At 35.5% G+C, this 16,208-nt stretch overlaps 4 protein-coding genes across 4 annotated transcripts; 3 read left to right on the top strand and 1 right to left on the bottom strand.

Annotated features, from left to right (window-relative positions):
• Positions 1-4: 4 nt before the first annotated feature.
• Positions 5-4,774, top strand: MONOS_4412 (uncharacterized protein; the record flags this gene model as incomplete). Its single annotated transcript, XM_067874483.1, has 3 exons — positions 5-53; positions 119-144; positions 192-4,774. Exon 3 carries the CDS (start codon positions 620-622, stop codon positions 4,772-4,774), a length of 4,155 nt encoding a protein of 1,384 aa, XP_067722818.1. The 5' UTR covers positions 5-53; positions 119-144; positions 192-619.
• A 3,781-nt stretch (positions 4,775-8,555) lies between these two features.
• Positions 8,556-9,044, top strand: MONOS_4413 (uncharacterized protein; the record flags this gene model as incomplete). The annotated part of the gene is made up of 1 exon (XM_067874484.1): positions 8,556-9,044. The coding sequence occupies one exon, from the start codon at positions 8,556-8,558 to the stop codon at positions 9,042-9,044; it is 489 nt and encodes a 162-aa protein (XP_067722817.1).
• A 332-nt stretch (positions 9,045-9,376) lies between these two features.
• On the top strand, positions 9,377-10,595 carry MONOS_4414 (uncharacterized protein; the record flags this gene model as incomplete). Its single annotated transcript, XM_067874485.1, has 1 exon — positions 9,377-10,595. One exon carries the CDS (start codon positions 9,377-9,379, stop codon positions 10,439-10,441), a length of 1,065 nt encoding a protein of 354 aa, XP_067722816.1. The 3' UTR covers positions 10,442-10,595.
• Positions 10,596-14,013: 3,418 nt separating this feature from the next.
• On the bottom strand, positions 14,014-16,184 carry MONOS_4415 (uncharacterized protein). The gene is made up of 3 exons (XM_067874486.1): positions 15,961-16,184; positions 15,803-15,904; positions 14,014-15,738 (listed from the first exon to the last, which is right to left on the bottom strand). The coding sequence occupies exons 1-3, from the start codon at positions 16,177-16,179 to the stop codon at positions 14,362-14,364; spliced, it is 1,698 nt and encodes a 565-aa protein (XP_067722815.1). The 5' UTR covers positions 16,180-16,184; the 3' UTR covers positions 14,014-14,361.
• Positions 16,185-16,208: the final 24 nt, after the last annotated feature.

Genomic DNA, 16,208 nt, shown 5'->3' with positions numbered 1-16,208 from the left:
GTATTTTATTTCTTTTCTTTTTGAATTTTTATTTTTTGTTTTATTTTGAACAAGTTTGAGTTTAATAAAGTTGACACAATTTTAAAAAAAGTTATATGACTTCATATGTCCATTATAGCAATGAAATAAATTCACGAAGCGAGGGTTTGGAAATTTTTAAATTATCAACAAATTTTCATTGTTCGATGAAGATCAATGTTCTTTGACCTTCGACAAATTGAAAAATGACTTGCATGGGAAAATTGCGGATCTCCTTTCATTTCAAAAAAATCGTACAGAGCAACTTAATGAATCTTTTGAATATGCAAAATTGCGTTCAAATTCGTTTGAATTGAAAAGTGAGACTTCAAACGCAGGTTCAACAGAAAGTCCTTGCTTCTGCATTGCAACAAATTGCCCTTTAACAAATTTTATTTGCTATTTAAAGAGATATGAAGACAAAAATAAACAAGGAAACAATTTTTCGACTTCTTCGAAAGAGAGCCAACGAAAAAAGCGTGACGAAGAGTGCATACAAAAAAATGACAGTCTTTGGCCTTGCCAACCTTCATGTGGAAAAGGAAAATCAACGCTTAATTTGATTAGAAAGATACATTCTATCTTGAAAAAGAGTCGTGACATGGGAATTTCCACACCGACTCGCCCTGCACAAAAACCTCCATATTCGAGCTTTGAAATGTTTCACAGAGAATCTTTTTTCGAATCGTCTTCGATTGATTCAGCCCAACAATGCGATGTCAAGATTTCTGAATCAAAAATTCAAAATAAGAGTTTAGAATTGTTTCAAAGTGAAAATCAATCATCAAATACCAAAAGCCATTCGAAGCTTCAAGCGCCTTCTCTTTACACTGCAATGCCGTTGACAGACCTTCTTCATTCACCAGTAATTCATGCAACAGCCAAGCTACATCTTTCTTCACATTCATCAAACCTTTCCTCATTTAGCCACTCTGAAGAGGATAGAATTTCCACAACTGCAAATGCTTCTTCTTCCTCTTCTTCTCCCTCTTCTTCTTCTCTTTCTTCTTCTTCTTCCTTCAATTTTCCTTCAGGAATCCTTCCTCCTCTTCCCTCTTCGCCTTCTTCGACTTATTACACCAAGTCTTCACGCCTTCCTTCACCTCCTCCATTGCGCCTGCAATCGTTTCACATGCGTCTGAACAAGAGCTGCTCTTCGGATGCCTTTTCCCAGCTGCCTCCTCCGCCATCACCGCCTTCTCCTTATTTTCTTTCTGCTTCTGCTTCTTCTTCTTCGCCATCTTCTTTTTCTTCTTCACCGTCTTCTTCTCCTGCAACGTCATTCAAACAAAATAATTCTGGTACCAATTCTTTCAAGTATTTAAAAGAGGAAGAGAAAGAAGAGGAAGAGGAAGAGGAAGAATACGAGGAAGACGAGGAAGACGAGGAAGAAGAAAAATCTGTAAAAAATGGAAGGGAAGATATCGAAGAATCTGTCGCAGAGAAAGAAGAGGAACGCAAACACTCATTTTTCACTGCAGGCGTCGGAAATTCGCCTCTTTCTCCGATTTTTATTTTCTCGCATGCAACACAGAGGAAAGAGAAGAAGAAGAGTGAAGAGAAAGAAATTAAAGTTGAAGAAGAAGAAGAAGAAGAAGAAGATGATGATGATGATGATGATGAAGGATTTGATTCAAGTGCAATGAAAACACCAAAACGCACAAAATTATTGGAACACTCGAAATTTAGTGAAAAAGGAATATTTTCAGAAATTTCTGCAAAAGACGGACTTTCTCACGATGTCCAAAAGGAGACAAAAGCAGAAAATGAGAGGAAAATGAAGGAGCTCATTGGGAATATTCGCAAGGCTCAGAAAAAGAATGAAGGAGAAGCCAACGATGAAGAGAACAAAAGAAAACAGGAAATATTTTCAGAAATCGAAGGAAAAACAGACAGAAAAGAGGAGATCGAAGAAGAGGAGAAAAAGAAAGAAGAGGAGAATCGAAGAGAAACAGAAGGAGAAAAAGAAGAGAGAAGAAATAAAGAGAATAAAAAGAATAAAAAGAATAAAGAGAAAATTGCAAAAGGAAAAGGAGATGAAAATACCAATTCAATTGAAAAAGAAGAAGAAGAAAAAGAAGAAAAATCAATAATGGATGTTAGTGACAGTGAAAGCAACTTGAGTGATGTTAGAGAAGAAAGAGAAGAAGAAGAAATGAAGATTGAATACATTAATACGAATAACGTTGACTCAAAAGCAAGAAATGAAGAAGAAATGACAGAAATTGATGAAAGAGGAGGGGGAAAAGGAGGAAGAGAAGAAGGAGATAATGAAGAGGAGGAGGACGGAGAGAAGGAGGAAAAAGAAGAATTTGATGGAAATGCCGATGAAATCTGCAGTCATCATCAAGGGATATTGAATAAGAGCAATAGAAGATCTATTTTTGAGCAGCAAAATGAATTCAAAAACGACGGAGAAGCTGAAATGGATGATGAAGTTTCAGATGAAGTGGACGGAGAGGAAGAGGAAGAGGAAGAGGAAGAGGAAGAAGACGAGGAAGAGGAGGAAGAGGAAGAAGAAGAAAAATTCGAAGAAGAAAAGGGTGAGATAAAGGCAGACGATTCAAAGGAGGAAAGAAAAGAGGACAAAGATATTGAAGAATCACATCTGAAGGAAAATGATCGGTTTCTTTTTGAAGACGAGGAAGAAGGAGAAGAAGCGTGGGAAGCGTGCAATGAATCAGAAATACTTGAAGAGGAAGCAGACAGAAAGGATTTGTTAACACAGGAAAAGAGAACAATAAGCAGCAAAGAAGAGGAAGAGGTTGAGGAATGTGAGGAAGAAGCAGAAGAAGAAGAAGAAGAAAGAGAAGAAGATGAAAAAGTTAAAGCAGAAGATGAATTGGAACTTTCAGAGAGGGAAGGAGAAGGAGAAAGAGAACAAGCAACAGACCTCTTCTGGACAAACACATCAGCCTCATTCAGTTCGCTGGATGATTCGCTGGATGATTCGACCTCTTTTTCGCTTTCTGTGAAAGAGTCGATGGAAAGGAAGAAGAGGAGGAGGAAGAGGAAGAATGAGGAGGAAAAGGAAAGGGAGGAAGAGAAAACGAAAGAGAAAGAGAAAGAGAAAGAGGGGAAAGGGAAGGAGGATATGGAGGATATGAAGAGTTTGGATAGGAAAACATCTTTGGTCCAGAAAAAAAGAAAGAAAAGCAACACCAACGGGCTGAAGAATGAGATAAGAAAGGAAGAGAATGCAAAAGCAGCAAAAGCCAAACAAAATTTGAGCATTCATTCAATGCGTTCAAATGGCCAAGTCAAAGTTAATTCAACTCGTCTCTCGCCTTCCTCAAAGATTTTCGAACAAGCGAAATCAAACAATTCTGATAAAGCCAGAAATCCTTCAACATCATCAACTTCTTCTTCTTCTTCTTCAGTTTCTTCTTCTCTGCAATCAGCAAAATCATCACAAAAGCTGAATGATAAACGGACCAAAATCCAATCAAAGCCAAAAGTATCGCAAAGAAAGCAATCAACAAAGGCATCATCGTCTGTGGCATTGGCAACTGCTCCATCGAGAATTCAACCAAAAAACAGAGCAAAATCAGCGCAAAATGAGCAAAAATCACAAATTAAACAGAAAGAAACAACCGAAAACAAGCCAAGGTGGAACTGTTCAGCCAATCCGGCCAGCAGGCAATTGAAGCAGAAGCCAGCAATGTTTTCGGTGTTCTTTCAGAAAGAGAAGAAGACAGAAAAAGAAAAAGAGAAGGATAATGAAAAAGAGAAGGAAAAGGAGCAAGTGAAGAAAGAGAATGAGAAAATTACATCAGATTCTTTTGAAGGTGGCATAGGAAAGACGAATGAAAAAGAAGACGAAAGAAAAGAAATAGATTTCTTGAGCAGACAAGAATCAGTTGCTGAAGAAGAAAAAGATGCGAAACAGAAAGATTCTGAAGCAGAAAAAGAAGAAGCGAAAAGAAGTTTTGCAAAAAAAGGAAAAGAAAACGAAATGTTAAATAATGTTTACCCATCGGAGCATGTTTCGGAGGCAGAAGCAGAATCATTGAAGAAGGAATTGAAAGAGGAGAAAAAGATGACAAAGCAGACTTCAAAGCAACATAAATCAACAGCAACTCCAAAGAAAACAGCACTTTCGGCTGCAGACAAGAAGTTTATCCATCTTTCTGCTCCTTCTCAAACAGAATCAAATGCGAGAAAAGAAATGAATGTTCATTTGCATCCAGTTGATGCTGAAAAAAACCAAAACAAACAAAGAAAAGCTCTTTCTCCCAAAATTGCAAAAGATGTTCAAAAGCCCAACGAAGCCGAAAAAACAAGCGAAAATGCCAATCGAACAAAATCGAGTTTCAGAAAATTTGTGCCAAAGAAGATAAGGCAGCTGGGTTCGTTGAGAGAAATGTTGGAGAAGAAAAGCAATTTGACAACAGAAACAATTGGGAAAGCAAATGATCGTCAAGCAATTGACAGCATATTGAATGCATCTTTGAGTTCTCGGCTTTCTTCTTCGCGTTCTTCTTTTGCCTCGGCCTCTGCTCTTGTTTCTCCGCAAAGAATGCGAAATTCATGTTTGACATCAGAAAATATAACACCTCCTCCAAATTCTCTCCGTCTCAGACAATCTCACTCTGTTTTAAAAGAAGATTCGCTGAATTGTTTGTCGAGTACTTACTCTTCCCAAAGTTCGTATATGACTTCTCCTCCTTCCATTCCTGTTCGCATGCAGAACCCACATCCCGTCACTTCTTACGCCTCTGCATTCATCAAGCGAATATCTTCTTCTGCTCATTAAATCAGGAAATGTGAATTTATTAGAATATTTTTTCTGGAATTTCTGTTGGAAATTTTATTATTTATGAAATAAATGTTTTTATTGCAAACGAATATTGTTGTTTGCAGTGATATTTCGCAAATAATCGCATTCAAATGATTTTTATAAAAATTGCAAAACTTTGATTGAAAAAATAATTATAATAAATATGAAAAAATGAAGGGGACAAAAAGAATTTAGCACTGGATTTGCTAACACTTGAATAGCACCTTTCGCACTTTGATGAGTCAGTTTAAATTGCGTTGACTGATTTTTTACAAAAAGAAAAGTGTTTTTTTCTTGAAAATTTGACAAAAGTTGAAAGAAAGGAAAAAATAGTTTGTAATAATTGTTCATCGAAGCATAATAGCTTCAATGAAAATTGTTATCTATTCCTTGTTTTTTGAAAATGAGTCATTCTTTTTCACAACTCAAAATTTCTATCAAATTTATCGAAACGTTTTTGTAAATAGAATGATATTATTATGTCAAATTGATATTCATGTTTTCGACCCATCACAACTTGATGAACAATTCAAAAAATAATTGAATGTTAAATAATTCCCATTGAACAAATAGTTTTTTCTTTTTCCAGACTTCAAAACATGTTTTTCATGAGCTGTCAATAATCAAAGTGAATGAAAATAACACTGTTCATCAATATCTCAGCAAAAAAAAAAAAAAAAAAAAAAAAAAAAAAAAAAAGAGAAAAGTAGAATTTCTTTTCTTTTCAATTTGTTCCATCAAGAATCTTCGTTGAATTGATTATTGCCCTCCATCTTCATCGACAGGATTCATTTTGAGCTTTGTATTCAATTGTTCAGTTTTTGCCTCTTGAAGCCTCTGGTCTCCTTTGCTTATTCTCTTCCAAACTGCATTTTCAATGAACAAAAGAAGGCGAAGGAGAAGAATGAAATGGTGATTGTTGAGATGAACACAAAAGAAATGAAGAAAGAAATGTTTGTTGAAGAAACAAGTTGAAAATGTTGAAATAACAGAATTATGCAGCAACGTATTTGAAGAAGGAGAAGAAATGCGACAATGTGATTCACGAAAATATTCTCTGAAGAAGTCAATCATAAATGAATTCTTTTTCCCTTTTATTCTCCTTGCTGTCCATTCTTCCAATCAGCATCAAAAGCTCTCCCAATCATTTCACTTGTTTTTTGTCAGAAAAGAATGTCTTCTGATGATTCTCTTCCTTCCCTCAATTATCATATGAAATTCTTCCTTCTTCGTTTGAGCATTCCTTCGTTCCATTCTCAAAACACTTTCATTGAAATGATCTTCTCAAAATAAGAGCAGCTGACTTCTTCTTTTTCCTTCTTTTTTCTTTTGTTGCTGCTCCACTTCATTTTGAATGATTGGACAAATAATACAAGTATTTTGATTAGTGAGAAAACGTTTCATGCTTCCTTCTCTTCTATTATTGAGAGAATGCCACATTATGAGTAGTCACGATCACTGATCACAAAAAAGGATGATGACAAGCACTCCATTTGGATCCGGACTTGCGACCGAACCAAGCACAGCTTCGCTGTCTGGTGGCCCTCCAAGTGCTTTCCCCATGTTTCAGGAGAGTTTTTCCGCTTCCCAATCAAGTTATCAAATGCTACCAACATCATCAGCTGATCCGACTCAGACAATGACTGATAATGATATGGGAGATGGAATTGAAAAAAGTTTTAAGGAAATATTCGGAATGGAACCAGAAGAATCGATATATGATTTGAATTTACCAGAAAATAGAATAAATGACATTGTTTGTGAATTGAAATAAGAAAAATTATCATCATTTTTATAAAATGCCCCTCCACAGTTCAGTCGTTCAAAGGATATATTTAAGGATGCATTAGATCAGGCGGGAGAAAAAGTGGAAACTTTTTAATACCCAACAATGAAGTTATTATTAGCAGCACATTCAATAAAAGGAAAGGATGAAAGGGAAAAGAGATGATTGAAGACTCCTGCATTTTAGTTGCCAAAGCATTGAAGGAAGCACTGAACGCAAGAATACAGGCGAAGTTTGGTTTCAAGGAAACAGCAAAGATGAGAGAAGAATTTGCTTCAACGCTATTGACAGAGAGTCAGAAAGAAGCTCTGGAAGAATCAAAGAAAACAAGCCCAGAACCCAGACAACCACGTTAGAATATAGGCAGATATTTATCAAGACCAGCTTGCTACGAAGGAAGAACGCCTGCCAGAGAAAGATATCGAAGCTCAATTAGTAAGCCATTTTTTCGAACAGGCCCCCGGTCGTTCGGTACAAGAAGAAGCACTTTCACTCCAAGGACAAGCAGAAGAACCTTCTAGGGACGATTCAGGTGTATGGGCCAAGCGAAGATACGGAGACATTATTGGTTGGAGGAAGAACAGCCTCTAATGTGGAAGAATGGGAAAAATTGGGGGAGCAAACTTGATAAGAAGAGGAGAAAAGCCTGTGTGGAGGAGCAAGAAAGCACGACAAGGACTTATCTTCAACAAACAAAAGCTTTAAAGCCCTGGACAATCACAAGAAGCTGCACAAGCCCTGAGAGACTGAGTGGAGGACCAACTTCGTTCGAGCATTGTGAAGCAGATTCCCAAACATCACGTCAAATATGTAAGCCCAGTGTTTGTAATCCGGAAGAAGAACGGAACATGAAGACAAATTATAGATTGCAGAAGGCTCAACGACGCAATGAAGACTCTTCATTTCAAACAAGAAGACAATCGTTTGGTAGAAAGAATATTGTGCAAAGGAGATTATGAAGTGACATTGGATTTGAGCCAAGCGAACTGCTTGAGAAAGGTTACAGAATATTTGGTACCTTTTCTCTCATTCGAATTCGAAGGAAGATATTTCCACTTCACAGGTATGTCGTTTGGTTTCAAAGATGCACCAAGGATATTCACGAAGGTCATGAGGAAAGCGGTAACATATGTCAGAGAAAGATACAATGTGAGAATGATTGCATTCCTTGACGATGTAGTGCAACTCCATCAGGATCCACGAGAACTGAGAAACATCACTGGAGAAGTGATGAATCTGTTTCAGAAACTGGGGCTTCTAACAAACAAAGAGAAAAGCCAGTTGGAGCCTGATCAACATTTCCAATACTTGAATTTCGTTTGGAACACAAGAGAATTCAATGACGCTTTTGAAAGAAAAAGATCACAAGAATTAATAATAGAATGCAGAAGATGGAAATAATACTCGCAGATCTGCAGAAAAACAAAAATTGAAGATTTCACATCATTGATAGGAAAGCTGAGCGCGACAAGATACATTTGCAAAGAAGCGTCTTTACTCCTTCCAACGCTTCACAAGCTTCTGAACAAGAAGGTGAAAAGAATGGGATGGAATGGGCGTATGAGAATCAACCCATCAATTGTTCCCAGTCTTCAGCGATGGATAAGGAGATTGACAGAGAACACTCCTCGTCAAATAATCCCCCTATTTCAGCCATAGGCTACTCTCACAACTGATGCATCTGGAAGGGCACTTGGAGCATATTTAACGATAAACAACAGAAAGATAGTTTACCACCAACAAATACCAAGTTATTTAGGAAAACAACGTTCAAATTATCGAGAACTGTATGCAATAAAGAAATCATTGGAGCATTTTGCTCCGAAGCTAGAAGAAGCTCAAATACAGAATTTGCTGGTGCGATCAGACAACACAACGGCAGTGTTCAATCTAAACAGATGGAATGCGGGGCTGAACTTGAGAGGTTTGCTCAGAAAAATATGGATTTAGACTCAAGCCAGAAATCAGAACATGAAGGCACAACACTTCCCGGGGATATGGAACATGAGAGTGGATTCACTATCCAGATTTGAAAGAGGGGGAGACTACGAAGTGAGGAAAGAAGAGCTGAACGAGCTGCTGGATGTATTTAACCTGAACATAACGTTGGTTGCGTTTGCAACAGAAGAAAACGCCAAGTGCCGAAGATGGTGCGGACCAGGAAGCAGAATCAACGAAGACGGTCTTCAACAATCATGGTCAAACGACGTTGTCCTAGCCCATCCGCCGATCCCCTTGTTTGTGCCAGTTATCATGAAGGCTTTTGTGGAGAGAGCACGAGTGCTATTGTTGATTCCCGATTGGTGTGGACAGGTGTGGGAGCCCTTGATACAACTGATGCCTCACGAAGAATGGATGTGGAAGAAGATGAATCAAATACTTGTAGAAGGGAAATGGATGAAGAGAATAGAAGCCAGTTTTTCTCTTCGAAGAATGAGAGTATTGTTACTCAACCCATAGCTCAGCAGGGAGAAACATGGTTTAGATCTTTCCTCGAGAAAAGAGGTTATTCACAAACAAATATTGAATTATGCAAAAAGAGTTTATCTGAAACAACATGGAATGGATATGTATTTTCCTTTGTTCATTTTGGAGATGAATAGAAACAACATGGATTCGGAGCACCACCAGTCTCATGGAGCGAATGGATGTGAAGATGCCCTGACATTTTCTTTAGCCTGAAAGACAAAGGCGTCAAAGTGTCAACACTCTGCCAGATAAGATCAGCGGTATCATTGATAACTCAATTGTTCTATAATAGCATACTGGGAGATTATCCGCTTATTCAAATAATGTTCAAGTCGTTCAAACGAACAGAAAATCGGAAGAAAAAGAGGAAGCCAGAGATATGGAATCCGAGAGTGCTGCTGGACAGGATCACAAGAATGGGAAATAATGAAAGAATGAAAGTGCGAGATTTGCAGAAGAAGACGATTTGCTTATGTATTTTGTTTTCAGCCTGTAGATTCACGGAGTTGGAAAGAGTAAACGTCAATCATTCCACGACAAAAGAGGAAGCAATTGAACTCGACACAACCTTGAAGACTGGACAAGACAGAACAGACATTATCATCCCGTTTTTGAATGAAACACCATTAATATGGCCGGCCTCTACAGTGAAAGAGCTCTGGAAAAGATCCGATGAGGAGCAAGAGAAAGTGATGAGTCTGTTCGTAGATGAAATCACACATAAGCCTCTCACAGCTCGCGTTCTCCGTTCGCTCGCTGCAGAACTTATGAGGGATGCAGGGATCCCAGAGATATACAGTCCATACACACTGAAACATGCATCTTTGTCAACGTTGACATCAGCCGGAATCCCAGTTGGACAGATTGCAAAGTTTGCCAGACTCTCACCCAGCAGCAATACAATAACAAAACACTACGTTAGAAAGAATTTTGCAACAAACTTGGCCCAAGTCATTGCAGGACAGACACCAGACACATCCAAAGGATATGACGAACATAGTGATTCAGATGAACTGTCAGACAGTGAAAGCTCAGAGCAAGAAGAAGAAGAAAAAAGGAAGGAAATGGAATCATTAGAACTGATAAAGGACAAACCACCAGATGAACAGAACACAAGTACCCAGATAGTCCAATATAACACTGTCATTCAATCAATAGATGAAGTAAGAGAAACACCTGGAAGAAAACCAGACAAGATCGAAGAGCCTGAAGACACCAAAGAAATGCAGGAAGGTGAAGAATTGAATGAAGCTACCAAGAAGGAGAAGGGTTGGAAGTCTTGCGAATGGGTCAAAGAACAAAAAATCAAATTTGTTATCAGAACAAGAGCACAGATGAAGATGGAATTGGAGAAGAAAAGCGAAGGAAACGAGGAAAGTTCAATATGAGATAATCGTTCTACCAATTATTATATTCTCTCAATAATAGAAGAGAAGGAAGCAAGAACATTTTCTCTTTTAAACAAAACAAGTATTTTTTCACAAAAACTTCAAATGACCGAGTTTGTGGCCATTCTGTGAAGTGATGAAAAAGAAATAGATATAATTTTGGAGTTATAAAAACAAATACAAATCAAATACAAATCCAAATACAAAAATCAAAAACAAAAATTAAAACAAAAACAAAAACAAAAAGTAATTGAAAAATAGAAAAATTGAAAAAATGAAAGTGTGATTTTTGAATTGCAAAATGAGTTTCATTTCATAAAATATAAACAAAATAATCTGTTAAATATTTCGAAAATACATTAATTCTTTCATAAACAAAACAAATGAATTTAAAAAGGCTTGAAATGATATCTTCGTATCCTTCTTCCTCCATCTTTTCAAATATCTTTCTTTTCATTTCTTTCCTTTTTCCTTTTTCATCTTCATCATCCTTCTTTTCATTCAATCTTTCTGAAATATTCAAAAAGAAAAGCAAGCAATTCCACAAAATACCATCATCCAAAGTTGATTGATTCATTTCCTCCAAAAATACATCTATGATACCTTTCTTCGCAAAAGCATCTATTTCCTTTTTTTTCTTGTCTGATGCATTTCTTAAAGTAAAAATGCATTCATGACTTATATCTGGGTGGTTATCTCTTGATGCTCGAATCACTCGAACGATGCTCCCTAAAAGCCCAGAAAGTTCCTCACTCCACAATGTGCACCATGTCAAGTAATTATCAATAGCATAAATCCATCTCCAGATCACAATCACTTCTTTCGCTTCTTTTCCTCTTTCTTCTTTTCTCTTCCAGTCAATGCATCTTGCCAGTTCTTCGATTTCTCTTCTTGCTTCTCTTGCAAAATGCAGCTCAACCGCAATCATTCCTTCCAGACTTTTATCTCCGATTAATCGATAAAACAAAAATTGCCAAGCAGACTGATACGCAAGCTGTGTCAGATTATGATGCTCCTGATGATATTTCATTATCTCTTTGATTTCGTTCTTGAAAATTTCTTTTTTAATTTCCTTAAAAAAAAGGAAAAATCATTAACTCCAAAATGGAAATAGAAGCAAACATACATAATATGTGTTAGCATTACTTAAAGCCAGCAAAGCCATTTCCACTTCATTTTGTGATTTCTCGTTTTCCTCTTTCTTTGAGGCAACTTTCAGAAGGCAAGGCACAATGATTGAATCCATTTCAGATGAAGGCCATCTGCTCAACAGCAAATAGCATTCAAAGAGATCAATCAAATGCTTTTCATCATTTTTCTTCTTATTTTCATCAATCATCATCTCTCTCATTTTTTTGCTCAAAGATGAATCATCAAAAGAATATAAGAAAATCATTTTCAGCTCTTTGCAATATCCAACATGCTTCAACAGCAAGATTGCATTTTCCAATGACAATGTATTTTTTTCAATCATTTGGTGAATTTTATTGAATTGTTCTTTTGTGAAAACTGTTTGAAATTCTTTTTCATTCATTTCATCAATTAATCCATACATCTCTTCGATTTTCTGCATTTGTTCAACTTCTCTGCAACCTTCCAGTTCACAAAACAATTCTTCAAAAAACATTTAAAAAAACAAAAATTATGTTCAGAATTATTTAATCCAAATTAATGCACAAACTTGAAAACTTCTTGGTTCTGGTCATAGTCTGAACTCCTTTTTCACATTTATCATCATTTGGCAAACTCATTCTGTTTTTTGCAAAAAAATATACAAAAAGAGGTGCAAAGCCTGGTAAATAACAAAATAAAAGATAAATACAAACATCGTTGATTATTTTGCAGTCTTAAAATGATCGCAATACAAATGGTTGTGTTTTTGTTTATAAAAAGAAGTGCAAAAGATATTGCGAAGAAGCCCCAAGGATTGGCTGTATGAGAATAAAAATGGAAAATTTTTGTTTCTTTTTGATCAAACCAATAAATTATTTAAAGAATGATTTTTATTAAATAAAAAATCATTAACTATTTGAATCAGATCTTTTTGTCCAATGGAATAAATTGCAAATACTTTGACAAAGAGAAAACGAAATTCGGCAGATAGAATGAGCGAAATGAAGATGATTTTAGTTTTTTTTTGTGGAGAAGAATGAATTTGAAAACAAGAACAGATGATTGTTGACGGTTTGACATATTTTGTGTATTGTGTCATTTTGAGCTCATTTATCAATGGACCATTGGGTTGCGAAAGATGAAAAGAAAAGAAATTCAGAAAATCATCGCAAATCGTCTGAACAAAAGAAAAGAAAAGAAAAGTTCTTGAACATGGGGAACATTCTTGTTGAGTGGGAGAAGATCAAGGTCCAATGCTTCAGTTGCCAAATAATCTTGTGCCATGAAGAAAAACGATGAAGTCCAGCTCCAATAGAAAAAATGGAGATTCTTCTGTATATTGAGAGTGAAACATCAAAAGGAAATATTTTCATATCTTCGGATACTGTTAAAAGATTTGTTCGTTCAAAGCCGTTTTCATTTCAGTTGGACTGAGATTTGGAAAAGAAGGAAGAAGACGACTTTTCCATGAGATACACTCCAGCAAGGTTATTTCTCTGCAAATGAAAGGGAGAATGGAGTTTTGGAGGAAAGAAAGTTGTCCAATCAAATATCGGTATCTTTGGAACGAAGAGAACAGCTTCCTTTTTGAACAATACTCAGAAAATCATTTCGTATGCTGCAATCAACAGTTTGCAAGTTTGGATGTTTTCCATTCATCTTCAACGATATCTTTCAAACATAGAGGGATCAGAAAATAAATTCAGTTTGTCAAACATCATGTTAATCTGCCCATCTTTCATCAATCAATTCCAACTCAAACAGGAATTTCTATTTTCATTTGATTTCTTCACTTAATTTATGTTTTCCTTTTCTGTGTTTTCTTTCAGCTATCAATATTCACCATTGCCAGTTTATTTTTATGAAATTAAATGATCATCGCTGCTTCGGCTTCTGTATCTGTTTTGTTCCTTTTCTTTCTTTTCTTTTCCTTTTTTTATGATTTGCTGACATTCAAAATGATCATTGAAAGTGAAAAAATAAAAACGACAAATTCAAACAGAAATATCATTCTTTCAGTCATTCTGAAATAAAAATGAATTTTCTCTCTTTTTCTCTCTCTCTTGTTTTTTTCCAACAAATATTAATCGGTTATCTACATGATAAAATCCAACTTGGTTATTGAGAAATCATCTTTATTTCGGCACGTCAATTTTTGTGAAAAAGGAAATTCAAAATACATAATAACAACACAAAATTGAAAACAGCTCATCAAAGAAACACATACAAAAAATTTAATATTGTTTATTTCGTGAAAAAAGGGAGCAAATTCTTTCATTTTTGAAAAAATCAACGATTTGTTCCAAACTTTTTCTCCAACCTTATCATTATAAGTCTTTCATTCTCATTTCAAAATAATGCAGAAAAATTCTAAAATTGAAAAAAAAATTTGTTTGAGTGGAAAGGAACAAAATTCAGAAAGCTAAAAAAATTTTGTCCCAAATGTTGAAAAAAAGCAATTTTAATATAAAATATTTATTCAAATGAAATTTAATGAATTGCTGTTGGAAAAGTTATCTTTTCAAATTGGAAAACCCTTAATAATAAAATTGAATTCAAACTTTAACAAGAAGCTGAATCAAATATTTGATATCACGGACCAATAAATTAATAGGATAAAATCGATTTCTGAGACATTTTTCAATTCATTTATTGAAAAGAACTATTCATTTGAAAAACTGAAATTATTCCTGAAAAGAAAATGAAATTCAACATCTATTTTGCAAAAAGAATTCTTTATTGGATTCACTCGATTAAAAAATCGTAAAAGATGAGAATAATAATTTCAGAAAATCAACTTTATATGTTTAATCTTCTGTGAACAGCAATTTTGAGCCTTTGGCATTTGATTGCTTCATTGAATTGTTTTCTCTTTCTTTTCTTTTGGCTGCCCAAGAAGGATGTACATTACCAACTACTGATTGATTTGTGATTGAAGGCGAATCATTTTCGAGCCGCGGTTTGACTTCTAATTTTTTTTCTCGATTTTCACCTCCATGAAGCATTTCATTTTCACTGAAATATCTTTTCTTTAAACCCTTTTTGTAAAAAATAACATCACCTTTTCCTTTTCTTGAATGAGCTGATTCATTCTTCATGCGTTTTGTTGATCCGTTCGTTTTCTTATCCTTCCTTTGTTTGTTGTTTGCTTTGTGTGTTCCAACAGACAAACCTTTTTCTTCTTCATCTTTTCTTTTTGCCCTTCCACCTCTTTCCTTCTCTTCTTTCCCAAATGGCATGGATAAAAGTTGCAGTAGTTCTTCTGGTGTTTTTGCGAGCTTTGTTGCTTCCTCAAAAGTCGAAGGAAGTTTTGGCTTTTTCGGCTCTTCAACGAATAATCTCTTTTCAAAATTGACAGTTTCTGAAATGTCTTTAAAATCATCTTTCTTTGGTTCATCCTTTTTATCTTTAAAACCATCATCTTCTTCTGCTTCTTCCATGTCTTCAACTTCTTTTTCTCCTTCCACTTTTGCTTTTTCAGCATCATCCCCAATGTCTATTTCATCAACTTTCTTTGAAGCACTTTTTTTCTTTTTCTCCTCCTCCTTCCTTTTTCTCAATTCTTCTCTTCTCTTTTCTTTTTGCTCCTTCTTTCTCTTTGCATATTCTGATTCCTCAACTTTCCCATCAACAAAAGAAATCCGCTGGCGTATTGCAGGCAAAGGCGCAGCTAATTTTGACTTCTTTGAAAGGGCTATAATCTCTTTTTTCGATAAAGACGTATGAAGAAATGGAGAAACTTGAGATGAATGTGCTGAATCTGTAGTTGATGTGGAAGAAGAAGGAGGAACATGAACATCAGAAGAAGAACTAAATGTTGGATCAGCTGAAAATGTCGTGATCGCATTGGAAATTGTTGTTGAAGTGAAGTGTGAAATGGGTTGCGTTGAAGAAGAATTCTCTAAATGTGAACTCAAATCTGGATGCTGTTCAGTGGAATTTGATTCTTGTGGATTTAAAATTGTCCCTCGTGGTAGCACAATTCCATATTTTTTGTTTTGCATCATAGTTGCTTGCTCATTAACTTTTTTTGAGTTGATGATTGATGAAACATATCCAGTTGTCATTGGATTGCTTAAATAATCAATATTTCTGGGAGCTTGCAGCGGTGTGAGAGTATCCCTGATGTGCGTAAGTTTAAAGCGTTGAAGACATTTTTCCAAAAGATCATCAACTTGAAAATCCTTTAAAATATTGAATTCAATTGAAGATGAAAAAAAAAAACAACACAAAGGATGAAAAGAAAACCTTTAACTTTTGGATAATCGATTCAAAATCATTTTTTTCGATTTCTTGTTGTTGCTTACTTTTCTTGTTGAATTTTTTCTTCGCATTTTTGATCACTAAAGTCTTATAAATAATCCAAAAATTGAACAAAATAATAACTTTCAAATAAAATAAAATACCTTTGAATCTCGTAAAAACCGCTTTAGATTTACCTCATCATGATAAAAAGAACGTTTTGCAGCCAAATGTGATAGCTCAGATAATTTCTTTGTTGCATTTTCGCGTGAAATTGATTTTTTCTTTTTTGCAACGCTTAATAGGCGTTTTGACTTTGGCTCAGCAATTCCAGATAGTGCTTGTAATTTGCTAATTTCCCATCTTAAATTGTCGACGCTCATATACAGCGAGCTTGCAGTTAAATGCAACA

Source organism: Monocercomonoides exilis (assembly GCF_001643675.1).
Source record: "Monocercomonoides exilis strain PA203 chromosome Unknown scaffold40-978991, whole genome shotgun sequence".
NCBI classification, from domain to species: Eukaryota; Preaxostyla; order Oxymonadida; family Polymastigidae; genus Monocercomonoides; species Monocercomonoides exilis.
This window is presented reverse-complemented; position numbering and strand designations above follow the sequence as displayed.